The 27,594-nt window shown below is 43.8% G+C and overlaps 1 protein-coding gene and 1 non-coding gene across 7 annotated transcripts; both read left to right on the top strand.

Annotated features, from left to right (window-relative positions):
* Positions 1-1,867: 1,867 nt before the first annotated feature.
* KANSL2 (KAT8 regulatory NSL complex subunit 2) lies at positions 1,868-27,383 on the top strand. Of its 6 annotated transcripts, XR_013229522.1 has the most exons (11): positions 1,868-2,272; positions 3,107-3,365; positions 6,117-6,295; positions 8,979-9,093; positions 10,287-10,450; positions 10,671-10,837; positions 11,788-11,884; positions 15,956-16,209; positions 22,123-23,854; positions 24,029-24,232; positions 25,619-25,778. XR_013229522.1 is itself a non-coding variant. In XM_077328477.1 (10 exons), exons 2-10 carry the CDS (start codon positions 3,115-3,117, stop codon positions 26,840-26,842), a joined length of 1,554 nt encoding a protein of 517 aa, XP_077184592.1. In that variant the 5' UTR covers positions 1,874-2,272; positions 3,107-3,114; the 3' UTR covers positions 26,843-27,383. The 6 variants fall into 6 exon arrangements, 4 of the variants coding, with proteins under 4 accessions (XP_077184592.1, XP_077184596.1, XP_077184593.1 ...); XR_013229521.1 differs by having other exon boundaries at positions 22,123-24,232; XM_077328477.1 differs by lacking the exons at positions 22,123-23,854; positions 24,029-24,232 and adding an exon at positions 26,753-27,383 and having other exon boundaries at positions 1,874-2,272; positions 25,619-25,855.
* Positions 11,962-12,096, top strand: LOC143834616 (small nucleolar RNA SNORA2/SNORA34 family). Its single transcript, XR_013229864.1, has one exon. It is a non-coding gene; the product is annotated as a small nucleolar RNA SNORA2/SNORA34 family (small nucleolar RNA).
* Positions 27,384-27,594: the final 211 nt, after the last annotated feature.

Genomic DNA, 27,594 nt, shown 5'->3' with positions numbered 1-27,594 from the left:
GGCACTGAAGCCCAATTCTAACCCCGAGCAACCTTATTCTGTCACACTCTGGCTTCTGAGATCTCAGTATGTGTTGCTCACCTATTTTTAAAAACACATACCTCTTTACTGGTGTTAGGTCTGCTACAAATTCAAAGCACATTGACTGCACTTCTTTTTTGGTGGTTATGTAGCAGCCATACTTTGGGAAAAATATATATGTCCTTTGTAAAGGACTTGGGGTCCCCGCTGGGGAGAAAGCCAGGAAAACAAAGAGAGACCCAGATGATGGATAATCCCATGACTAGCAGCAAGCTAACTTCTATCAGACCCCACTTAACCCACATTTTACGCTCCACCATCCTTGGAGGAGATCTAGACCACTAATTTGATTGAGAACAGCAGACGTTTCCAGACTTTAGGCAGCTAACCTGAAGCCATTTTACTGTTATTTTAATTATTACTATTATTTTAACTGTCTTCATTTCTACTCTGTATTATGAGATATTGTACACTGCCCAGAGCTGTGTGAAAAAAAAAAATAAGGTTTTTACAGCCTCCCAAAGATGGGAGACATTTGGCAACACTGGCTTAAGAAATTCCTGGAGATCTGGGGTGGGGCCTGAGGAGGGGAAGAAGCTCAGCAGGGCTAGCTCCCATCTAGCCCACCTTCTGAAGCTGTCATTGTCTTCAGGAAGCTAAGCATGGTTTGGTCCTGGTCAGCACTGGGATGGGAGACCACCAAGGAAGTCCAGAGGCAGGCAAGGGCAAGCCACCTTGGTAGGTACATCTCTTGCTAGGAAAATGGAGCCACAGCAGGAAGAGTCTAACTGCTGCCACCCTGCTGCCCCCAAATTCTTCACCGCCCCTCTGGATTCTTCCACTGCTAGGGGAGGGGAGACAACTTTACCACTTTTGGAAGTCCTACCTTAAACAATCTATTTCCATCAGTTACACTGTTTCCTGGAGCATTCTGATTCAAGTAGTATTGTTATGCAGGGAGTCCCTGTGCCAAAGGGCCCCACTCCAACCGGAGTATCTAAATTCCATTTATCAAACTGGAAACAAAGGGTCGCACAATCAAGAAAATATGTAGCTTCTAGTATAGTCTGCTGACTGTCTTGGAGACATGATTAAGTTGAACTACTGACCTCAAAAATACATATGAACTTTAAAAACTTGTGCTTTTAAGAAACATCTCTGTGTTTTCCCCTGCTTGCAGTTTTTGAGTTATTCCTAGCATAGCAATGAAAATCTAGCATCGGACTTTTTCCTATGTTTTAATAGCTATTAAGCAATGTTGCATGATGGGTGGGTGCAGCAAAAAAAAAAAGCTATTGTTTACTTGTAACAGAGATTCTAAGAAGTCACCTCTTAGTGTTACCACAAGCAAAGTGAAATTTTATAATTTCAATATTCTCATCAGTATGGAGTGGACATCACTCCATAAGAAATATACAATGTTTGAATTAGGGGTATCAGCTATCAAACTTTGTTAAAGATGCCACTAGACTCAAGCTTTGTTCCAGAATAAACGTGTTAGCCTTCACTAGTGGTTTCCATGAAGTTTTTATTTTAAATAGGTCAGCTTTCGGGACCTTTAAAGGCCATTATTAAAAAACAAACAAACCCGGGTGTGACCTAAGATCTTACGTGGCCAGCCTTGGGTTACCATCCTTCAGGTTGGGCCTGGAGTTCTCCTGAGTTACAACTGGCCTCTGGACTTGATTGACCAGACCCCCCGGAGAAAATGGCTGCCTGTAAGGGCCGACGGGGCAGGATCACGTTCCCCTCTCCTTCCCAGGCAGGGCTTTCCCAGGCTGAGCTCGGGCGCCCGACACAAGGCGCACCTCTCCGGCCGCTTAACCCCAAGCTCCACCCCCGCGGGGGAGAGAGAGGGAGACCCGAGTCTGAGCGACAACTGCTTCGGCAAATAGAATCGCGAGCTTCTTTTCCAACGTCCTGTGTGTGTGTAAAGCGCTGTCAAGCCGCCGAGGATTTATGGCGACCCCGGCAAGGCGCTTCCGAGGCAAGTGAACAGCGGAGGCGGCTTGCCTGGACCGTCCACCGCGGCCTCTCCCTCGGGGGGCGCCCGTCCAAGCGCGGACCCTGCTTGGCTTTCGGGGATCGGGCTCCTTCGCACGGCGCCTTCCTTTCCCAGCCTCCTGCGGGGGAGGTTTTCCAGGCGCGAGAGGACGCTCCCTGCTTGAGTGATGTCCCGTGTCGCCAATCGCGTTCTCCGCCTCGTTATGGCGACCTTGAGGCGCTGGTGAAAACTTGAGCGCGAGGGAAGGTAAGATGGCGGCGGCGGCGGCGAGCAGGCCCTCGTTGCGGGGGGAGAGGGGAGCGACTTTCCCGCGCCCACGGATGCCCGGCCGCCCCTCCCTCCCTCCCTCCCTCCCTCGGAGCCAAACGGCACGGGGCGGGATGCGTGTGGGAGAGCCGCTGAGGGGGACTCCGCGGTGGGGGCTTTCTGCCTTTCGGGGAGGGTTAAAGTCGTGGGGGTGGGGGGGGTGGGGGTGCGGGGCGTATTTTCAGGCGGAAAAGACGTTTCTTTCTGAAGGAGCGTCTCTTTTAAAGGAGCGAATGGGGGGGGGGGGGTTTGAGTTATGGTCCTGAAACCTTTCCCTTCTACTTTCTCTATATCCGACGGGCTCTTTTCCATACCGAAGCCACAGCAATTCATTTGCCTGAGTAAACCAGGATTCTGTTTCGGTGGCTTCGTTTTTGTTGAGGGCTTCAGAAGATGGGAGCTGAACCGTGGTTGTCTGGGAAAGGAGCAGGGTTAATATCCGGAAAGGGAGGGAGAGGGTGTTTGGGCAAAGTACTTCCTTACCTTCTCAGAACTTGCATTCTGTCTTTTTGTGTATAAGGTGGGACTATGAAGAAGGCTGAGGTGGAAATTTGGGATGAGGTGATACGTTTCAGCTCCTAAGTAAGGGAGATCAAGGTAGAAAACTTATTTGGAAGGACTGGTTTAAATACTGGAGGAGAAAGTTGTTATCGTATACATAGCAAGTTCATGGAGAATTTACCACTAAGTTCCTTTGTAGCAGGGATGTCATTCACATGAAGGGAGTATATTTTTGATGTCACTCTGTAAAGAAATTGCTGCTGTTTCTTCTAGGTATTGACATGAACAGAATTCGCATCCACGTTTTGCCCTCCAGCCGGGGTCGATTCACTCCAGTCCCAAGGCCACAAGAGGCTTTGTTGTGTGCATTTGCTCACCGCCCATGCTCTCAGCCTCGCTTGGAGGGCCACGAGTTCTGCATTAAGCATATTCTTGAAGACAGGAATGCCCCTTTCAAGCAGTGTAGCTACATTTCTACTAAGAATGGAAAGCGGTGTCCAAATGCGGCCCCCAAGCCTGAGAAGAAGGAAGGGTAGGTACTCAATATCTTCAAATTCTCTATTGACTACTGTTATATATCCCTCTCTCATTTTGAGACTTAGGAGCAGATAATTTGTTAAGTGTATTAAAGCCGAACAGAGGGATAATTGTATTTGGTAGTTGTGGAACATGTTGGGTTTGGGGTTTTTTGCCAAATCAAGACCTGCCATCTCTTGATTTAACTCTTGGCAGCTATTCCATTACTGCTTTTAATTAGACTTTTTCCTGCTTTTGTTTTATCTGAAAATATATGTCATAGGTCAAACACCAACAGTTGTGTTTTAAGAGGCAGAAATTTCCTTTCCTTTACACTTTATGCTTGCTTAGCACATGTCCTAGCAAACGAGAATGGAGAGAGTTGGTTGAGTCTTTGAAATGATATGTACTTCTGTGTGTGAGTAATATCCCGTAGTGATCCAGTGCAGTGCAAAATTTGATGCCTCAGACGGATTATCCCATACCAGCCTAATACAAACAATTAAGAAACCTTCTAAAAACTTCTTGAGTTCACACTCTGCAAAATCTTAGAAAGGGATAACTACTGAGAACACAACAAAAGCAAGTTTTATATGTCTAACTTGCAGTGCATTAATTTAATTTGAAAGGAAGCTCTGATCTCTTTGGCCATAATTGCAAATACCATGTAGTTCCTTTGGGTCCCAGCTGATTTTGAAAGGCGTATTTCTCCAAAGACCTGTGGTACAGCTCCTTGAGTCTACTTTGGTTGTGAATAAAGCATTTGTTTGCAGAACATGGAATAATAATTGATCTAGCAGTCTTCCATTACACCAGACGTGTCCAAAACTGTATCCAGTAAGAATTATTAATCTGTTGCAAAAATGAACATGGCTCCTATGAATCCAAAGTATCTACTTTCAGGAGACTGTTTTGCTTATACCAAAATTCAGTGCTCTGATTTCCCTTTTTCTATTTAGCAAGATTGCTCTTGTCAATTAGAGGGAGGTATGGGGAGGTAGAGTAAACTGGATGTGACAACTAGGGTTGTGCAGAGCGGTCCTGATCCGGACCACTCTGGCTTCAGCCGAAGCCACCTCGTCCAATGGTGACAGGTGGTGCACCATGTTGGCGCACCACAGATGGGAGGGAAGAGACAACTGTGCTGTGTTTGTGGCATACTGCACTGGCATAGTGGGGTGGGTGTAGGCATCTGCTCTTGCGCAGCATGTCAGCAGTATACCGTTCCGGTGGGACAGGGCAGGGAGAGTCATCAGTGCCAGTGCGGTGCATTGGGACTGCACGGGTGCAGGGTGGGACAGCTGCAGTGGGGCAGCTGGGCCTTCTGAAGGTAAGTCCGCCGTTCCAAAGCAGCTGCCTCAGCGCCGAGGCGTCAAAGCAGGCTGCTCCAGCTTTTCTGGCAGGGGTATGGCTCAGACCTCCCGAAACCAATCTGTCACTGGAACAGGCCTGATCCGGCGCCAAGGCAGCTTCTTCGTATTGGAGCACCCAACCCTAGTGACAATCTCTAGTGAAAACAAAGTCCCATTTATATGTTGCCTTTCACTGAAACACAGGGTGAGCTTCTTGGAGCGTAGGTAATTTCCATTTGAAGTACTGATGGGGAACCCCTGTCATGTGTTCCGAAGCAGGGCATTTTGCTTGACCCATAGGGCCAGGTAATCATTGTGAGCCTCTTAGGTGCTAGCAATGCCACTGCGCTGGTAGCATAGAAGTAGGTGTGACAGACAGGTCTAACTCCTCTTCTTGCCTGCTATTCCCACATAGTGGGCCCAGCTGTCTCCCACTATGTCTGCCCAAGTACAACCTGTGTCTCTTCTTCTCTCCCCCACCCCCATTTTGTTTGCTAGGACACCAACATCTTCACAGGTAGACATTGTTTTTGTTTGTTTTTCCACTTGGGCCAAAAAGGTTGCCAGCTTCTGCTATAAAATTAAATTTCTTCTGGCTGTATGTGTTAGCTGTCAGAAACATTTACTTAAGCACAGGATTCATTGAATTTTTTAACACTATATCTCAATAATTTTTATAAATAATAATAAAAGCTATATATGGAGAAGATGAATAAAAAATCAATTCAGCACTAAACAAAGAACAAATAATATCAGTAACAATTAGTATTCCACTGATGAGCATAATTAAATTGATGGGCAAGTATACAATAACATACAGAATTTGAACTAATAATTAAGTATTTAAAATACTTATAATTGGACTACTTAATAGCTCAAGGTGGAGCTGTATTTTATAGGCTTTTTGTGATTTTCTGTGCTTCAGACTTTTAACATTTTTGTCTTGTTTTAGCAAATATTTAATTTAAAGATAAAGATGTGACATTACTCCATGGTATGTTGCACCACTAACTCTACAATGCCATGATGAGGAGAGTTTACTGGTGTCTGGATCTTCTGTTCTCTGTTGCATGTCTTGCCGTCTGCTCTTTTCCTCTGTTTTCTGCCTTGCCTTTTGTTTTTAAATGTGATTTGATGAGAGTCTCAAGACCACTTTGTCTTTTTGCTTGTTAATAACAAAACTTTGTTGCTTTTACCCTAAAGGTTATTAAAGTTTGTGAACTTGCTAAAATTCTGTCACAGACTCGAACTGGGTAATGTGTTCTGTATTTCCCCCTTACAAAATTAAATTGCCATTGATAAGTTTTGTAATTTCTGTCCATTATTTTAAACAAAAACACAATTCTTGTTTACTTGAAAATAGATGGCACTGAGGTCATTAAATACTGAAGTTTCTATTTGAACTTTCCGTCTAGTGTGTCATTCTGCTCTGAGCATGCTCGCCGAAATGCTCTGGCACTGCAGGCTCAAATGAAGAAATCTAATCCTAGCCCTGTACGAGAGACTCTCCTTTCTCAGCTGAGCTCCTACGCCAAGACAGAACTAGGGTCCCAGACTGCAGAGAGCAACCGCAGTGAGGCAAGCAGGATACTAGGTAAGTTGCAGTGGTGGTGGAAGGTCTGGCAAATTTATGATTCCAGTCAAATTTATTTAGAAAATTTAGATCTGGTTGATGTGGCTTGCTATTAAAATAGTACAACAAAACAAGCTATGGCATAAAAACCTAATAAAACAAATGTTGATCAGATCAGTGGACCATCTAGTCCAGCATCTTGTCTCAGGCAATGGCCAACCTGTTGCAAAGTCTTCCCCTAATATTGTCTCCTTGTACTAATATTCAGGGGTTTACTGTCTCTGAATGGGGAGGTTCCCTTTAGTCACCATGGCTTGTATTTAAGAACTGATGAAATTTGGGCTAAGAAGTGTGTCCGTGAAAAGACCATTCTGTAACCTTGACAGAGTCTTTATTCACCTGAGGGGATTGCTTCAAGGCTGAGAACCTTTCCCCAAAGAAAAAAGTACAACTCCCTGTAACAAAGTCTACTTCACAATTGGCTGATATTATACTGAAACATCATTTATTTAAGAATATCCATATTTAAACCGTTCCTGCGGAGCGGTCTAAATAAAACAGTAAGCCCTAAGGGGGCGGAGAAAGGGCGGGCCCTGTCTGGGATAAAAACTCGGAGGGCCTGATTGGGCCCTCTGAGTGTCACTCCAGGGCCAGGCGGCCAGTTGGGCCAAGCGGCCCACGCTGGCCGAAGCCTCCCGCCACCCCACGCAAGGCCCCGGGAAGCCTTCGCCCTGTGAAGGCTTTGCCGGGGAGGGGGCCTAGCGCCCATTTTATTTCAAAATAAAATGGGCTTTCCCCCTAGTCTGTTTAATAAGTTTAATCTATTGTTATTCTCTAAAAAATCAGTGATCTAGCCTCTGAGGTGAAATTGTGTGCTTGAGGTAGAAAGGGGATGCATTTCATTCCTGTTAGCTGGTTCAGAAATCCTTTTCTATTATAAGGAACTAAGGTGGTACAATTTGAGAAGTTAAAAATGTAACACACTAGCAGGCTGACCAGCAAGAACAACAGAAAATAAGATTAGGGAATTTAAATAATATTAAAGAAGACAAAGTTGTGTGTCTTAGTCCCCTGCCAACTTCTATCGTATTTGAGTCCAAAAGGATGAGCAGTCTTGTGCCTAATCAGTCTAGCAGGATTTTTTAGTGCTCAGAGTTGTACAGCTTAGGTAGCTTGCGAAACTTAGGAATGGTGAGGCTGGAAAATTGTGATTAAAAAAAATTCTTCAAATCCCCATGAGTTTGTTATATTCTGCCTTTCCATGTTTTTTTATTATGGAAAAACTTAGGCCTTTGGGTTTCTGCTATGAGGACCAGGAAGATGTTATGGCAGAAGAGAAGGGTACATGTGTTGCTGACAGGTGTTAGGTTACTCAATTCTGCTATGGCTATGTAATTAATTTTTATTAGTTCTGTATCTGAGGCAAATTTAAGAAGTGTGGCTCACTTTTAGGATTTCTGAGTGAAGCTCTTTATTGCTGATACCAGATGTAGTGAAATAGTGGCTTCAAATCTTGTTCATGAAACTGGTTCAGGCTTCGGCCCTGCAAAATCTTTAGAGAGCCGCATGAGAGACTTTTTTGCTTCTCATAGTGTAAGAATGTAGTGCCAATTAGCATCTGTGCCCTTGAGAAGCCTAACACTGTCGCATCTAGTGATAAGACAATTGGCTTCAGATGTTCCCAATTAGCTTGTTATGAGAAATGGGCTTTGAGTGTGATGAGTCGGCATTACATCATCTGTTTCAGGACTGGCTCATCTACCCTGACATTAGTAACCCCATTGGTTAATTGATAAATTGTTAATTGGGATATGATTGGTTTCTATGCACAAGACCCCACGTGGGAATAAACCATAAAGATTTTCTATTGTAACATCCCGTTGTTCAGATTTTGGGGGAAACACTTGTCTGTGCCTTGTGAACCTGCAACTTTGAAATTCTATCTTGTCATCCTGCCATTCTTGTGAGTATCATGTGTTAGCCAGAAATATTGTACAGTGTTCTTATTTTCTCACTGCTAGTGTATAACTTATATTTGTGCACCTTAATAAATAGCAATTAATTTTTTCGAACTTTGTGATTTGATTTTGGAACAAGCTAAGTCGAAGCCTAGCCTGCATAACTTGTACCATACTACCAACTAAGCCTTTTGATTTGTGGGACTTGTCTATGAACAGGGTCAAGCTAGGGCCCTGGTAAACCCCTGACATGCTTCAAGACTGCCTCTGGGTCTTGGACGCATAGGGACCCATTCAGAGGTGGTGGCAGTACTACTGAACAAGGAGGTTGGACTATCTACCTTCTTGGTTTTGTAACTGTTTTGACTCTTCTCATGGACCACCCTGTTCTCTAAGGAATGTGGACTTGGCCTCAGGTAACTGGGGCGTGACCACACCAGTATTCACGCATAACTGAATAGGCACTGTACAAACAGGCACTCCTTGCTTTAGTTGGGCAAGCTTAGGTCAGCATATGAAGACAGGTTTTATGTGGTTTTTAAAGTAGGACGATATTTAGTGCTTCAACAACATTGAACTACCTGGTGGGTTTCTGCCTTAATGGTATAGGGTTTAGTCATACTGTTTTCCCTCCTGGCAGGACTAGGAAGTAATTGTGTCCCTGAAGTCATGCCAGTTTCTTCTGATTTAAATTGTCAGCCAACTTTTCTCTGTATAACAAATAACCATGAGATTCTCTCCTTCAGATGAGGACAGCTGGAGCGATGGAGAGCTGGAGCCTCTTACTGTGGATCAGACATGGAGAGGTGACCCTGACAGTGAAGCAGACAGCATTGACAGTGACCAGGAGGACCCACTCAAGTGAGTTGTGTAGTAATGGTGATGCTTGCATGAATTAGCGAGGCAGGTAATAAAAAATAGGAATCCGTTTTAGAAGAGCATTCTTCTCTTAATAGGATTCTTTCAGGCAAAAAAGCTGTTGATCTCAAAGCTTGTAGTTTAGTGCACCTGTCTTTTTTCAGGGAAACGATAGTGTGTGTGGTACAACCCGCTAGCCCATGTGAATAAATAGATGGCAGTTTATTTCTCTTCTGAGGCACATCTAGACATTCTCTGAAAATGCAATATTTCTCCCATGTAATGACCACATGTTACGAAGCATCTGAAAATGCAATATTTCTCCCATGTAATGACCACATGTTACGAAGCATCTGAAATTGAATGTATAGCTTAATTCTATCCCAAAGGCTTTAGAAAGGTAGCAACTGTTTATTATTATTATTATTATTTTATTATATTTATATTTATACCCCGCCTCCCCCCGAAGGCTCGAGGCAGCTTTAAAGAAAAGAATTATAAATGATATATTAAAATCCACACCTACGAAGTTTGGCTAATCATGACCAATAAACAGCAGCTTATATAAGGGCTTCAGTGCTTCCAAAATAAGTTCTGGCTTTAGAATGCCTGTAAGGGAGAAGCTCCAGTTCTGCAGCAACCCTCTGTAGACTGCTGTTGCCTGAACCTGGTCCACACATGGCGCTCTGGAAACGACATCGCTGTTTGTTCTTGCATTTGTTGGATTAGCGGGGAAGTAGACTGGCAGTTGTATTCAGCGCATGTTAGTGATTGCAAATAGTTAATACAGCCTAGCCCACAGAGAGTGCATTACTGGTCGCCTGATAATAGTTAGGCCCTTGATAATATGTGGAAGGTGCTTCTGGCTGCTATTGCAACCCAACTCACTGTGACAATTCCAGGCTCATTTTGTGACTGAAGCATAGTTGTGGCCTCCAAGAGTGTCTGGGCACATGCTGTCTTTCTCTGTGCTGAAGCATTGTCAAGTCCAGCATTCTTTCCCTTGAACATTTCAGAAAAATATTGAAGTGTCACAGCTGTCAACAGTGTTCGTATACGGTGAAGGATGCTGGGGTTTAGCAGATTGCTTGCTTTGCTAATAAATAGTTTTCGTTTGCTAACTCTTCCCTATTGATGACTAGGAAATATAAATTGTGAGTCAGTTTGCTTACTCATTGAATCGGCTTCTCTGGCAGACATGCTGGGGTGTACACTGCTGAGGAAGTGGCGCTGATCATGCGAGAGAAGCTGATCCGGCTGCAGTCTCTGTATATTGACCAGTTCAAACGGCTCCAACACCTCCTGAAAGAGAAGAAACGTCGGTACTTGCACAGCCGCAAAGTGGAACATGAAGCCATAGGTTGGTGTTCCCCACTGTTCCCTGCTTTAGAGTTGTGAGGGTAGGCCTTACTAAAGCTGACCTGGAGTCTAGGTCAGTAATGTAAAGTAGGGTCAGGATGCGTTTTCAAGATCTTTTAAAAATGACAGGGTTACCATGTTTTTATTTTGTTGGGATTTGAAACAAGTGAGGTAGTATTCTACACCTGCCTTAAGAATTTTTGTGTTTGTGTGCCTTCCAGGCAGCAGCCTTTTGACAGGCCCTGAGGGACTTCTAGCTAAAGAACGTGAAAACTTAAAACGGCTTAAATACTTGAGACGATATCGGCAGCGCTATGGTGTGGAGGCTCTTCTGCACCGACAGCTGAAGGAACGTAGAATGCTGGCTACTGAGGGTGCTGCTCAGCAGGTACTTGAGTCAGGCTTTACTGTTATGTGTAAATTCCCTTGCCTTAGGGGAGGTAGAAATTGTTGTCATAGGGATTTTTCCATTCCTTTGAAGGTAATATGAACACATAGGGTTTTCACATGGTGAATAGCTGCTTGGCTCCCTACTCATAATTCAAAATACAGCGAGATAAGAATGAGGGCAACTAATTTTTGGCATCCTCTAAACCAGTAAATGCTTTTATGGCTTAGCTCTATTTCTTTCAGACTGAGCATGATGTCCTTCAGTCAGTTTAATCTGTTCTGTGTTTTAGTTGTACATAAATATTAACTCTTAGATTAGATGCATGTTTTTATCATTGAACCAGTAGTGAAGGTGTCAGAAGTGGCGGTGTGGACATGGAGTGCTCCCACTCGGCCTTCTGCTTGTTCGCCGGGAAGTGAGGAAAGGGGTGGGCACAGAGTGTGCCCACTCAGCCTTTCCTGCCCTTCCAGCCAGGAGAGTGGTGGACCCAGTGCAGAGCGCACCTGCTCAGGTTCCCGTTCCCTCCCACAGTGGCCAAGGCAGTGAGAGTGGAGGGGCCAGCACAAAGAGTGGCCTCTCAGCCTTCCTCGCCCTCCCCCAGCAGGCAGGAGGTTGGCAAGCATGGGTGACGCAGAGTGCAGCTGGCCAACTTACCTTCCCCACCTCCCCTGACAGCCAGGAGGCCATGGAGAGCAGGAAGGCCAGTGCAGAGTGTGGCCAGAGGGCCTTCCCTGGCCTCCTGGCAGGCAGAAAAGCCAGGAACACCGTGGGGTGTGGCAGAACAGGGCAGAGGGCGCATGGATGCATCCCCAGTGAGTGCCAATCAGAGGCACACATTGTTGGAAAGGCGGTTTTTATGTGGTATGATGTAAGTGTCCATTCCTGTATAAGACTTTTCCACCAACAATCTTGGATCATTTTCTTGTGTTCTGGTCTGTCCTTTTCAGGCACATACCACCCGTTCCAGCCAGAGATGCTTGGCCTTTGTGGATGATGTTCGGTGCTCCAACCAGTCTCTCCCAATGACAAGACACTGCCTTACTCGTATCCTTTCATTTTCTTCTTTGCCTGGTTCAGTATTTCTGCCTATCTGACCATTTTAGTCAAGAATTTCTATTTTCTTGGCCATGAATCAAGGCTGATGGTTTGCTGTAACTGCTGGTTTCAAACAGGAGCCCAGATAAATGCCTTCCAGTGGTCTGTTGGCTGTTCCATAGTTTCAGACGGAACAGTTGTTATAGTTGGAAGCAACAACCAGACCTCAAAAGTTTAAAATTAAAGCCTCATGCTGAAATATGGCTCCTGTTTATGATGCTTACAAGTACAGAGTTCTTCTAGAGCTATATTTATTCAGTGTTATTTAGACAGCTAATTTAATCCTGATAGAGAGCATTTCAAGGATGGTAGTATCACAAACCTGCCCTGGGTCTGTGTTCTCACATGCATGTCGGGTGTTTGTTTGCATGCATGTTCCCCAAACCCCTGCCTGTCATAGAATCAGTGACTTAGGACAGCCTGGTAAAGCTGCCTCTGAGCAAGTACAAAGGGCAGAGCTTTCCAATTATTTTCGCCCCCTCCTTCTCCATGCATGCATGTTCTTAGCATGTAGGAGCAACCTAGATGTATGATTTAAATCATAGTTTACTTTCTTTAAAAGAAGCAAAACTTTATTACTACAGGTTAAGCTACAGCACGAGGAGCCTCTGGTGGCGCAGAGTGGTAAGGCAGCAGATATGCAGTCTGAAAGCTCTGCCCATGAGGCTGGGAGTTCAATCCCAGCAGCCAGCTCAAGGTTGACTCAGCCTTCCATCCTTCCCAGGTCGGTAAAATGAGTACCTAGCTTGCTGGGGGGTAAATGGTAATGACTGGGGAAGGTATTGGCAAACCACCATGAGTCTGCCATGAAAACACTAGAGGGCATCACCCCAAGGGTCAGACATGACCCAGTGCTTGCACAGGGGATACCCTTACCTTTACCTTTAAGCTAGAGCACATACATGGAAAGTGGCTTTCATGTCTATTGAGTACAGATCTAAGGGAAAGCATATAAGCATAAGTCTAGCTAAGTACAGTACAAGACAATTGCCCTTTGCAAAGGAGCCTGAGTTCCAGCATTTGGGCAAAGCATTTTGATAAAGCATCTTTCCCTCATGAAAGATACCCTAGAACTCTTCCCCAATCAGGCTAGGTATCAGGTACTACACACAGGTCCCTCTTGGGAGGTAAATTAACTTACCTCCAAACTGAAATCTACTTCCCGCTTTCTCTGCCACATTTTATTTGTGAAAATAAACAGTTGTCATGGTTTCAGGGATTGTTCAGTGTGCTACAAAGCACTCTGTATCTCCAAAAACACCACGATCAGAGCTTTTACTCCTATTCTGAATTTGAAGACAACCTAGAAACTCAAACCCACTGGCAAATCAGCCTAATGGCCAGGTGTTCATTTAGCAAGCCAAATATAGATGACTAAGACTATTGGTTGTGATGTGCCAAGGACAATGTACCCACTAAATATGTCTGTGGGGTTTTATAAATTCTGTTGTGATGCTAAATGGTGTTTGACAGAAGTCCATCATCATTTCCTTAGTACTGGATTGTTTTAGAGAGCAGACAGCAAAATGTTAAGAAGGATTCTGAACCAAAATAGAATTTGAGGTTCCTTTTGGAGTGGAGGTTCTGCTCAGTTGTTGTTGTTCTTGCTGTGCCACTTATTTTTGAATTTATACCCCACCTTCCTCAGAGGCTCAGAGTGGACACATAATTAAATTAAATCCCAATTTAGATTTTAAAATGCCAAAAGTCAATAATTAAAATTAAATAATCCCATTAATTCAATCTCATGACCACCTCCTTTCTACAAGGAACTTTAGATGATCACTGAACTGAGGGGTGGGTGGGTTATGGAGTTCTTAAAGAGCTTATCTCAGGCATGTCTCGACTTTTTTACCAATGAGAAACCCCTGAAACATTCTACAGTAAGACCCCCTCAAGCCTAATGCTTGTCAGAGCAGGGGCTGCGCACAGTCCCAATGCCAAGAGGAGTTGGGACCATTTCAGCTCACACTTGGCTCTCAGTGACCGCCTTCTTTCTTAAGTTGATGGCCTAGAGAACTGTATGGGAAGTGTCATCTGTAGCAATTGGGGGGATATAAGGGTAAGCAGAATAGCTGCTTTAAGTTGGAGGAAGACTTATTAGATTTGAGGAATGATTCAAACTTTGCTGAGCTGAAATAAATGATACAAGCCTGTATGTTTGGAAACCACTTTGAGTGTGCAACAGGAAAACAGTATATTAAAGTTTTAAAATAAATATAAATCTTCCAGCACTGACATTTATCTAGAGGATATTTTTATAATGGTGAAAAAGCAATCCTACTTTGGTTGGCATCCCTAAACTCCTTGTTTGTTACAGTCAGGGCTGATTAACAAACACACTGAAGATATTTACAAGCTTTGAGACTGGGGTGGGTGGGAGAGACCTTTGGTTCTTCTAGCCCAGTGGTCCCCAACCTTTCTGAGGTTGGGGACCGGCAGGGCATCGGGGCGCGGCCCGTGGCCTGCGCGGGCTGTGCCCGCGGGCCGCGCCCGTGCATCGGGCCGCGCCCGCGCATCGGGCCGCACCCGCGCATCGGGCCGCGCCCACACGGGCGCAGCCGGCCCTGCTTCCCTCTCCCCGCCCTCCCGCAGTAAGAAGCTTCCCGGGCCGCAAGCTTGCGGCCTGGGAAGTTTTTTTACTGTGGGGGGGGCGGGGAGAGGGAGCCGCGGCCCGGCGCCGTGGCTTTCGCGGCCCGGCAGCGGGCCGTGGCCCGCAGGTTGGGGACCACTGTTCTAGCCCATACCAAATGATGTCTTGGTGGAACTAGTAGCCACAGTGAGTGAAGGTCTCTCCTTTATACAGAAGTGGCAAACCTCTGAATACCAGTGCTAGGAGGCAGTATCAGCCTTGGCCTTTCTGCCCATTTGTAACCGTAGGGTTTCTGGTTCGCCACTGCAGGAAGCAATATGCTGGTCTAGATGGACCACTGGTCTTATCCGTCAACCTTTACTTAAGTTCTTAAGTAGGACTTCCGCCTGAACAATCCCTAGATAGTGGGCCATTCAAATTCAGACCTCTAAGATCCATCTTATTTGGGAGGGACTGTGGCTCAATAGTAGAGCATTTGCTTACTTTAACGTAACATAAGTCCTAGGTGTGGTCTGTAGCATCTCCTGTTAAAAAGATCAGGTAATAGGTGGTGTTAAAATCTCTACCTGAGATTCTGGAGAGTTCGTAAGCAGTATTAACCTTAGTGGACCAGTGGTCTGATAAGATAGATTGATGTGTGTTCATCACTTAAATCAGGGGGCTTAGGTGATGTTTCTGTTAGTCCTGATGCAGTGGAGATAGGTGTTCTGTTGGTAAAAGAAGGGTTCCACAAGTTTCACAAAGGTAAAGTAGTGCTCTGCATGAACAATGTCCACCACTCTGCGTGACTGCCGGGGGCTCCCATGCCTAGCGCCCGCTGTATTTATTTTACAGCGGGCTTGAATACTAGTTTCATATATTTCCTTATATTAGGTTCAGTTAAAGACTCAACTGGATATCCTGCTGTCCTGTCTTAAAGGGTTTTTTCCTCTTTGGTCTATCCATGTTAGGCTGCTGCTATTGTGTTTGTGGAAATTTTCCATCAGAGAACCTCAACTCTTAAAACTGAAGGGCCCACCCTCCCACAGGCATTTCTCGTTCTTGGTCCGGACTCTTACATATACAGGGGGGGGGGGGTTTAACATCACTGATCATTAAAGAGGCATAGATTCAACTTTCAGATTCCTAACGAATCTAAGCTGTTCTGAATCTTTGTACTTACTTTACTGCTACCCACAGACTTTATATTAGTCTCCTGAGTACCCTGTTGTTTTGTCCTTCAGTATACAAGCATTTGTATACCGTATAAGCATGTGTTCTGTCATTTCACATATCTTGAGTTTTCTTTGCAGAGTTTTATTTGAAGCTGCAAAATCCCAGATTATCTGTACTGCTAAAGCTGTGTGGAACAATTCTGATAATTTATGGTAGGCAAGGGTGAATCTTGTTCTATAAATTTTGTCTATTTCCTTTGACTGCATCTTCAGATATTTGCCAGGACACCAATCAGCTTCTTTTTAAGTTGTGTCAAGGGTCAGAAGAAGCACCCTGCAGCAAGCCAGTGCCTGTAAGCCTCTCTGAAGATCCCTGCTGCCCACTCCATCTCCAGCTACTACCTCAGATGTATGTCCCTGAACAGGTACTGTCTGTTCCCGAGGAGCTGGAAGCTGCTTCCACGGATCTGTACTTGAGCGCAGCTGAACTCCGGCCCACAGAGAGCTTGCCGCTGGAGTTCAGTGATGTAAGTGTATTGTAATGCAGCATCTGGCCACAGCACTTCTGAAGGCACAATTACACCTGAACTGGGTAGGACTGCTTCAATAGTTATGTGGGTTTGAAGATGCAAATAAAAGAGCAAACAGGAGAATGCTAAAATAGCTGCAGCATGCAAGATATGAGAATGATTGAGAAACCATGGATTAACATTGTCATGGAACTAAGTAGTCATTAAATATGTACAAAGGCTCTCTTGGGACAGAACCATTTCCTTGAAATTCCTGAAGGATTTTTGTAGCACCTGCATAAATCAGGTACATAAGACAAAAGACAGTCACAACCCTCAGGCTTGCAATTTAAATTCAGCACTAACAAGAGTTGTAACTTGCCCTGAGCCCCTGGGGGGAGGCCAGACAGAAAATCTGAAAAGAAATAACTAAAATAGTTTGTGGACACACAAAGAGAGGAGAGCAAGATCGGTCAAGGAACAACTTCACAAAGATTTGAGTTCTTGTTAGACACTTGGAAGGAGCCAGACTGGCAGCTGGTTGAAGGTGAAGAATTCCCCTGGTAGAAGATAGCAGGAGGAAAGATGCAGTCAAGGAAATAAAGGTGGGTTTATAGAGGAAGAGCATCCCAAAAAAGCAGAGAGTAAGAAAGGGTTGAGCAGGGAGAAGTAAAGAAATGGAAGCAAGAGAATTAAGACATTTTAGAGTTCTTCAGAAGTTCTTTAAGTAGAATCAGGAGGGAGCAAATACAAAGAATGGAGGAGTAATGTGATCGAATGCTTCTGCCTTCTCTTAAAAAAAAACCCCACAGTGCTGTCTGTAAATAACTAACATCAAAAATAAGAATTTTGATGTTATGCTGACACGCCAATTTCTTTGTGTAAAATAAGGCTTTTCCATAGGGAGCCTTCAGAATATAAATAGGGGATAATATCTTTGAAGTGTTCTTTCCTCCTTCTGATACTACTTGTTCCTTGAATAGGTAGTAATTTCCCAATAGGAAAATAATTTTACAATTTTCTCTATTTACTTATAACAAGTGGTGTATTCATAGTGTATTAGAAAATCTACTTTTAGTGAATGAGACTAAATGGTTGGTCCATGATCTTGTTCTGTCTGCTGTGATTAAGTCATTTTAGGACATAACGCAGAGGGATCTTGTTGGGCAGGAATTCAAGACGTTAGATTGGATCTTTTGTCCATCCTCAGTTTTCTATGCAGTCACATACTGGGACTGTGAATATAAAGGCCTGTTATCAGAGAGATTCCTAGCTTCTCTAGACTGGAAATGTGCAGCTCCCTCTTGGTGCACATGGTCACATGTTCCCTCTGAAACTGTCACATGCTGGGAGGGGAAAATGCTGTTTCCCCTCAGTTCTTCTGCTACCAAACTGACGTCTAGTTTCACTTCAGTAGTTTTTTTCCCCCTATCTTCATCGATTATCTTCATCTGTATCATGTCTCAGAAATCCCTTTTCAAGAAGTATCTTCAGTGTGGGACAAAAATACCCCAAATGAATGAGTATTTATTGTGCATAATCTGCTTGAGTGAATCCCACAATATGTGTTCCTGCCAGCAGTTCACCCCCAAAGCTAGGAGTGACCAGATATCCACCTCAAAGCCACACTCTGGGAATAGGCTTTGTTCAGCTCAGAAAGGCTGGCAGCAAAGCCATCTGCTGTATCGGAGGGTTCATTGAGGCTCAGATCAGTCGTGTTTAGTTCCAATTCCAAATTTACACAGGCATCAGTCCGAGGATTTAGATCCAACAATTTAAAGGCTGAAACATACTGAAAAGTCAGTCATCATTCAGCCTGACATCCCAAAGCGGATAATCTTGGAGGAGGATTCCTTGCCAACTCCACACACTCTGTCACAATACCAAGAGGATTTTGAGGGCTAGGAATTTGATCCCCAAGGAATGCACAGCCCCAGCATTAGGGTTCTGTTGTATATTTTCTGAAAGAGTATCCAATTGCTCACGTTTGGGAAACTGTGATGCAAAACAGGAGTATTTATGATAGGATGTGGTTCCTATGTAGAGCTCTATGTGTATCCTCCATGTGGTCATTCATCATTCCTGGTTGATGAAGTGGCAACCATCCGCAAAGAAAGTGTTGCTCTGTATGTGCATATGTAAAATAATACTAAGGAGTAAAGGCAAAAGGCCTATCCTGCTCCTTAGGCAATTTAATAAGCATGGAGAGGTACAGGATTTCAGGATGCGATCCACACAAGAGGTTCTCCCTCTTTTATCAGGAGGCATGGTTTGCCGTAATCTTAACAGCATTGGTTTTTAGGTATTCATTACTTATACTGCAATTGGAGTGGTTCACCTCAGACTACATGGTTGCTGGGTGTATCCCAAGTGACTGGCTACTAGGTAGGTTTCCTACCCCATTTTGAATCCAGTATTCAGCACGTCGTAGGCATGCTGTCCAGGTGATTCTTCACATTCATCTGCTCATTCCCCATTGATGTTTGAAATTCATGGGGCCCATATGGATACCACCACAGATCTCGCAATGTTTTCTATTGAAAGGGCTGCTAAGGTAAAGTTTCATTTGAATTATTGTTCTGATTGTTTTATATGATTGCCTATGCATTAATTGCTTGATTGACTGATATTTGTGATTTTCAGCATTGTTTAATTAATGTCTATGAAAATTAGTCATTTTTTAAAAATCCCCTAAAAAGAAAAGTGTCACAGACTTAATCTCCTACTGGAGTGATAAGAATCCTGCATTTCTTCTATCAGGGTTGTCATTTCCAGTACAAGATCCTACTCTTCAAACTTTTGTTAGTGGCCAGAATTTTTATGAAGGTCATGATGGCCCTGGTAGCACAAATGAGATAGCAAGGAATCCACATGTACCCATAACCAGACAATGTCCTGATATGGGAAAGACACAAGGAAACAGCCAGAGAAGGCACTCAGGTCACTGGAGGATTTCTCATAAATACACCAACGAACCACTGAGCCCCACAAGGGACCTAATACATCTTGGGGATAGGATATTCATGCAAGCTGCCAAGGTATTCCTATCTCAGGATGAGCAGAAGATCAAGGATTTGATCTTTGACATCCTGGACAGCAGTTAAAAAGCTCTCATACACCTTACAGCAGTGCATGGCCTTTTGATTTCTATAATTGATACGATCCCATGGGCCAGATTTTAATGCAGGGCTCAACTGTGGGCCTTACTACCCTTTCAAAGAGACATCGCCAGAGACACAAGAAGGAAGGGATCACAGACACAAAGAAGAGAGATCCGAGATGGTCAACTGTACAGAAGAATCTGTCCAAGGGTACCACCTTTCTACAACCCAACCAAGTGATCAACGCCATGGCCTCCAACAAACAAAGCTTGGAGAACCCACAGCAGGGGCACAACAGTGGGGCAGTGGTCTCAGTCCTAAAGCACAGTATCAACTGCTTGGAACTGCAGGTGACCAGAAGGACTGCTAGCATTCTGCTAACTCCTGCAAGGAACAATAAAAGCCCACATCAACTACCAAGGGTGCACAAGGTCCAATTCCCTTTTCAAGGAAGCTTCAATACTTCTGGCTTAGGCAGGCAGGAATCTGGCAAACCTGAAGGCAGAGCATCTCAAGGGCAAGACAAACCTGGAAGAAGACTGGCTGAGCAGGCAAGACCTGGACCCTGGAGACTGGAGTCTCCACAGAGAGGTTTTCGGTCAGATTGCAGACAAGTTCATCATGCCAGGGATGGCATCCTCAACCAATCGCAAGGTACCAAGATTCCTGTCAAGGTTCCATGATCCAAAATCAGAGGGGAAGAATACAATGTCACACCCACAGCCATTTCTTATATGCCCTCCCCCTGAGTCTAATCTTTGACAGACTCCTTGCCAGAATACAAAGGGAGGTCATAGAAATCATAGTCATAGCACCCTGCTGGTCAACATGGCCCTGGTTCTCAGACTTGATACAGATGACAACCAAGGAAACCTGGTACCTCCCATCCAGGCTGGACCTACTGGAACAGGTTCACATCAGATATCTGGAAAGGGAAAGTATAGAAAAGTATGGCTTCCCCAAATAAATCAGCTGCAGCCACCAAACAAAAATACAGTCATATGTGGAGAACATTCAGAAATTGGGCCAACAAAAATGGTAAGGAACCTCTACACCCATCAGACAAGGATGTAATAAAATTGCTCTTTGGCAGCAGGACTCTGATCTAACACACTCAAGAGGCATGTGGCAGCTATGAACCTGACCCGGGGTCTGGGGGAAGCAAGAAACCTGGCATATCAAGCAGGCATATTAAACATTTCTTGAAAGGGTTGGGGCAAATATCCCCTTTCATAAAACATTGCTTCCTTACTTGGAGCCATTGTTCAGTTCTAAGAACGTTCACCAAACTACCTTTGGAGCCTTTAAAAACAACAGAACTTAAGTATCTGTGATGGACAGTAGCCTTCCTGGTGGCCATCGCCTCCATCAGAAGGATATCAGAAATTACTGCCTTAATGTCCAGAAAGGAGCTCTGCATACTTAAAAAGATTCAGTAACCTTATTGATGGATCTTTCCTTTGTATGCAAGTAAACTCAGCACTTTAAATCAATCAGCCCATCATATTACCCTCATTTTGCCCAAATCCAAAATACTCAAAAGAAAAGACCTGGATGTGCACTGAACCCTATGATTTTGCTTGAATAGGACCTTCTGTACTGCAGACGTTTTCTTTGTTTCACACAGCATACAGAACCTGGGAAGAAGAGTATCCAAAGCAACATTTGCACACTGAGTCAAACATATTTTCAAAGCATATGATCTACTGGGCCTACTTAACCCCCAATGCTATTACTGCACACTCTACCTCAGCCGCAGCTAGCATTCACCAGGAGAGCACCAGTCAATGAGATCTGCAGAGCAGATCAAGTCAACAGCTTTTATTCTCCAGAGATCTGTGCCAAAGTGAAAGATCTCCTCTTTGAAAGAGACCAGCTCTTCTCAGCCAAAACAGTTGACACACTAGCTAAAAAAATAAAATAGTCTGCAAGCTCCCTGGGAGTGACCTCAACACCATCCCAACCTTTTAGACAATGGTCCCAGCCTTAAGAACTCTTATCAGCAGCACTGGAGATACCTGAAGGTCACTTCTTTTTATGTCACACACTCCCAGTAACCTGCTTCACAGTCCCAAGGGGAGAACACTCTAAGTGGCCCAGTTGCTGCTACCAGAGCCAGAAATCTCTGTTCTGACTAGAGGTTAGTACCTAGTAGCCTCACCTTTCTTTTTAAACAAGTTGGCCCCCTTTCTTCTGCTTGTAGAGATCACCTTGTACTCCTGGGCGCTTGCCATTGTTTGCAAGGGGCTGAAAGTTGGGAGTTTGTGTCTAGGCCACTATTGGACCCTCCTATAGCCAGGAACTTCATCTGCCCAGATCAGTTGGGCATAACTGTACAGGAGTTAGTTTCTAAGGGAACCATTCAACTGGTCTCTGACTTAATGGAAATTGTGAAGGTGCAGGCAGATAACTACTGTCATGCTTTATCTCAACAAATAGGACAGGATGGTTTTGTTTTCTGTGCGCAGGAGCAACAAAAATCTAGGATTGGACAAGGCAACACAACATCTCCCTTGAAGCCATTCACATTGCTGGTATTCACAACTCTACTTCATCATGAGTTCTCTATTACAGACAATTATGGACAATTCCAGACCTGGGGGTTCCCTGTAGTAGACCTCTTTTCAACCCCAGTCAGTACTAGGGCCATCAATTTCTGTTCCAGGTCAGGACACAATTAGGATTCTCCTGATGAGGCTTTCCACAAATCATAGTCAAAAGGCCTGTTTTATACTCTTCCTCCAATTTCTTTGCTGTGAAAGTTTCTCAACAGGAATCAGGTTCAAGGAATATGTATTGCATTCTAATAGTGCCATTTTGATCATTCTAGGTATGACTCTTGGATCTATTAAGCATGTTGCGCTACATTAATTTGGTACCAGCCTCAGACCTACTGTCAGGAACCAAGCGGTTGAGACCCAGCAGATTCACACAACAGACATCACTCTCGAGCTTCAGGACGAAGCTTTAAGTAAAAGTCTTTATTTGGAGAATCAGGACAAAGATCAGCACATTGCATAAGCTCTTAGACAGAAATCTTGACAGAGATACTGAGGAAGGGGGTTGCAGAGTATATATACCTTAGCTAGGGGAGGGGGCATTAGGGCAGCATTGGACAGGAACATTAATTCACACAGAAAGAGCAATACAGTTTCCTCTGATCTACAAGGTGCCAAAACAACCCAATCGGCCATCTGGTATTTAGACTGAGCTCCCAGTGATAACAGCCTTGTGAGAAAAGATAAGGAAGTGAATGCAGGAGGAGGCTTTGAAATGCAAGCAGGGGATGGGAGCAGGCCCAGGAAGGTACCACAACACAGCGGGTGATCCAGCAACACAAGGTAATCAAGCAAACCTCAAAAAGGGGGCGAGAACTACGAGTCAGGAACTAGGGGTTCATGACACCTACAACATTAGGACCTTACCAGGCACTGCTTGACAGCATGACTCCTGAACCCCACTCACAGGAAGTTTTCTCAGAGTTCTGTTACATTTTCATAAGTGTGCAATACATGTCCCTTATGCATACTGAGAAAAAATTCTCTATTTGATTGGAGGAACAGGATCAGACTCTTTGTCAGGATGATATGCTCCTGTCATGATTTATAATTGCTTATGTAGCCAGTTAGCCATGTTGGAGTCTGTTAGTTTATGTAGCCTGTTTGCCATGTTTAATTACCTCAGTGCTTTGGTCAGTTCTTCCTGTGTTTACACCTCCCCCCCCCTGCATTTTGGCCCCCTCACCTCTTCCCCCATCCATCTCCATTCCCCTATGGAGTCAACCTTGGGATCTCCTTGGGTTGTTGTGACTATTGGAAGAGGAGTCATATGCTATGCCTCTCCGCCTTTGCCTGTCTTTGTTCTGTCAAAAGTGCTTGCTTGCTCTGAATAAAGAAATCTTTTGCATCAAGTCAAAGGCTTGCTTCTCTGAATAACGAAGATCTTCACACTCTTGCTCTCTGCCCCTTATTCTCAAATTCCTCTTTTCCCTGAAGGGTGCAGGGTTAGCTTCCTCATACATAAAGGTGTCACTAAGAGGGCTAGGGAACTGGCAGCCCGCTTTTAACTCAAGTTTTTCCATACAAGATGCTGCTGTGTTCCAGTTTTGACTTCCTGCCTAAAGTTTCACCTGGCTCAGGCAGTCACAGTACCAGTGATTATTCCTAATCCTTTGTCTCTAACAGAATAGGTCTCACATGGATTAGATGTTAAAAGAGCGTTATTGTTCTATTTATAATAGACACGTCCCTTCCGACAGGGGAACAGTTTGTTTGCATTGTTGGACCACGTAAACATCAAGCTGCTTCATCACAAATGTCTTGCTAGATTGTTCAGACAGGCACACATTTTTACTACAAACTTTGCTACTAACATACTGACATTTCCTGTCCATTGTTGGAGCTTGATGCACCAAATCCCAAGTTTCTCCAGTAGCTTTCCTTCATGGTTTTCATCTACAAGTGGTCTGCAAAGATCTCCATGCTGATGCAAGAAAGGAATCAGCGGCTGGGACAGCTGTCCTGCATTCTGTCTTTGATTGAGAGGCTCACACCCATGCCCTGGTGAGCATTTTAGTACTCTCCCAATGTGTGGCTGCACAAAAGATGGAAGATGAAAACCAGATTTGTACTTACCTATAACTGGTTCATGTTGTCTTCTGTGCAGGCACACATTCCCTTCTTCCTGTCCTGCTGTGAGCTCCCTGTGGTACTAGTGCTTGTTTTTTTATCTTACAGGGGTTCAAGTGACTCTGGAGAACTGACTGAAAATGGTGCCTCTCCCATTCAGTGTATAATAGTTTGGGTGGGGAAATGCTACCACCAAGAGGGGAGGGACACCTTTCCAGTCTACAGAAACTAGAAAATTCTCTGCAACTGTAGGCCTGTGCATTCACAATCCCAATGTGTTCCTGTGCAGAAAACAATGAAGAACAGTTTCACGTAAGTGGCACCCTGTTTTACTGAGTCTTTGGAAAGATCAGACCATTCGCATCTGCATTTGGGAGTTCATTTAAAAAGCCGCTTTTTCTCCTTACCCCTTAAAGGATGCATAGAGTTTAAAATCCATAGATTACTGGAGTGACCTGCATGTGTGCTACATCTGTGTACTTTGAAATCATTTTATTTAAAACATTGTAGATATTGCAGCCTGACTTTGACTGATATTTTACTCCTAAAAACGAAGTAGACTCTGCAATTTTATTCCAAGATCAGATCTGAAAGCAGTTCTGAAAATCACTGGAACGATCATGTTTTTCCTTATTATACAGACATCCCTGGGGGGAAATAGAATGCTGCCAGTCAATATTTCTCCCCCCCCCCCAAAAAAAAACAAACATGTAGCACAAATCCTGCTGAACACAGATGGGGTTAAAGATCTTGCACACTGTTTGACATGGTTTTAATGAGCACTGATTTCTCAAGCATAATTTGTTCTGGGTTGGTGAGCTCAGCATGTAGCTATAAACAGGGACATAATCTCTAGGTGGCAGAAGAAGTTCTGCATTGGTCTGTGATAACATTTCCAAGAAGAATTCTGGGGCACAATCCCTGCTGCTTTCTGGGTTATGCAGATTTTCATTTGCAAGTGTCCAGGAAATTTTATGCCAGTCTTTGTATGTAAATAAGCCATTTGCCAGATCTGCCTATAGGAGAACTTTTTTGGGTAAAGGAACAGTTGTGCTCTTGACATAGGGATCTTTTGTGAAATTTGCATTTTTGCTGAAAGGCTTTTTCTGCTGATGAAAGAAAATCTAGTTAGAGAAGCAGCTAATTGGCTTCTAGGATTTTATATTAACAAACTGGGTGTTCCAGAATTGCAAGTATCTTCCTCTTTCCTTCCCCCGATCTGGTTTTCTTCTGTACAAAAAAAGAGAGAGATGCGGTTATAATAGGCCCCCTACCCACAAAAAAACATTTACACCTTCCCTTCTAAAATAGCAAGTTTTCAAAACAGTATGGGATTTGATCACGATGTTCAAGTGTCTGGGTAACTATAGAAGGTTTTATAGAGCTTTGATAATGTAATCTCGAAGGATCTTTTTTGCCCATATGTTATTGCAGCTATTCCCTGGTCTTGTTACCCAGATGAATTCATATGGGATTTAATCCTCCCTATTCCCAAAGAGAGCCAATTTTGGCATTGTAATAACATGAAAGTTAATGGGAAAGAATAGTAATCTGATTTTTGGTACATGCTGAGTTTGCTTGTTTGTTTTCTCTTTCCATGCGGAGGAAGTTGTGAAATCTTTAGTCTGTATTCAAAGGAAAACCTCTGAGCATTGTCTCTGCTCCTCAGTCAAGTTTCTCTGCTTTTGTCTTTGATAGGACTTGGATGTTGTTGGAGATGGCATGCAGTGCCCCCCTTCCCCTCTGCTGTCTGATGCTTCTGCTGCCATTGAGAACCAGCTGAACAAAAATGTTGCTGAGACCCCCAAACACATGCATTCAAGAGAAGAGTCTTTTCCACAAGGGCTGTTGAACCAGGTGTCACAACCAGTCAGAGGGAGTTTTTCCAGAAAGACCACATCTGCCCTGGAGTCTCCACTAGAACCACTCTCACAGGTACTGATCTATGCTTAGAAAACTCATTTAGGGCCGTGATTTGAGAGGAATTGTTCTAATGAATGCTTGGTTTACATTTGTGTTTGCTAAAGCCCAATGAGTTTTCCTGTTCCGTCAAGATTGTCTTTGGACATGGCAGCCTTAAATATGCAGGCTAGCCACTAAAAAAAGAGGTGGCCAATGTTTATTTGTTGAAGGGATTAGCCATCTGCTTGTTATATGTATTGTGGGAGGGTTTAGGAAAGGATCTTCCCCCTCTGCGTACAGCACTGCACAGCTGGCATGGCACATTAATGTGAAAATGGGAGGAGGGCTAATAGTTGGCAGGTGGCTAGGGTCTACTTACATCTCCATTATTAGAGCTCAAAAACATTCTCAGCTCCTCTGACTCTCTTTAAAGTGTTGTCACTGTTTGGTTTATTGGTTTATTTCATTTGGGGCAGGTATATATTCAGATAAGAGTTTATACCTCTTCCTCGTATTTTCCTCCCTCCTGCTTTCTAAAGAGGAGTTTACTTTGCTTCTCTGCATAAACAGTGAAAAAATCTCCCACGCTGTTTCTAATTTGTTCCAACCTTGCAACCAGTATCCCAAACAGAACCATTCCTAATCCATTCTGCAGGCCTTGGATGAAGCCTGATGGCATTCCTATGGTCATTGGCTTCAAACAGGAGCTGAGAAAAAGCATGTTTCCATGATCTGTTGGCTGTTTTGAATTTCAAAATGGAACAGACACTTCATTTAGGAGAAACCTCCAACAAAGGGAGAGGGGAAATTCTCTCACTATCCTATAACTCAAATATGAGACATTCGTGTGGCCTGTAATCACATTTTGTCCTGGTTTCTTATGAAGAGACTACATTTTAAATTTTATTTCCTTTGCCTTTGTCAAAATAGCATTTTGTGACAAGTGAGTCTGGACAGGAGGAAGGTGAAAAAGAAGAACCTGCAACCAATGGGAATTCAGAAACATCCTCCTTCAGCTGATAGAACTCTCAGACAGATGGGCTCCACTGGGATAATGAAGCATCTGCTGTTTTTGGACTCTTCCTGGCTATGCATGTTCTTCAGGCTCCCTAAACAGTCCTTCCAGATTAGTAAAATGTGTCGGGGGGGAGGGGACTTTTGGTCGCTTTTACATTGTCATCTTTGAGGTATTGTTTAATTGAGTTTCCCTTTTAAGTTAATGTCTCTGATATAAATTCGGAGTGGTAAAGTCTTTTCAAGGCAGTTAATGGATCCAAACATCAGGAAAAGCTGCCTGGTTGTGTGTGTTCATGTTCTTAAAATCCTGGTCAAGGCTTGTTAGGAATACGTGTTTTAAGTCATGGACCATGCTTTAAAAAGAAAGGACTCTCATTCACTAGATTGTATATTAGCCTATTAATATCTCATTTTGTTATGGATGCTTGGCTGTTTATTCTTTTTCTCTGGCACTGAAGTCTGTAAACAAACTCTCACCTGTAGCTTTAAACTTGTATACAGATTGCACCTATTATAAAAATTAAGACACTTGATAATATTTAAAGTTTGCTTTTCTTATTCGTACTTATGATAATGTAAATGCTGTTTCTTTAAGATACCTGGAAGTTTAGAATCCTTTTCACTGGTGTCTTTGTACTTCCAGTAGAGCATTTGTCTGGACATAAAATGTACCTTTTTTGGGGAACTGTGCATGTGGGAGAATATAGAGCAAGCTGTGCGGTGATGTAAACATTGTTTCAGCAGATGCTAATATG

Source organism: Paroedura picta, chromosome 3, assembly GCF_049243985.1.
Source record: "Paroedura picta isolate Pp20150507F chromosome 3, Ppicta_v3.0, whole genome shotgun sequence".
Lineage (NCBI taxonomy): Eukaryota > Metazoa > Chordata > Lepidosauria > Squamata > Gekkonidae > Paroedura > Paroedura picta.
Note: the sequence above shows the minus strand (reverse complement) of the source record. Positions and strands in the feature narration are given on the sequence as shown.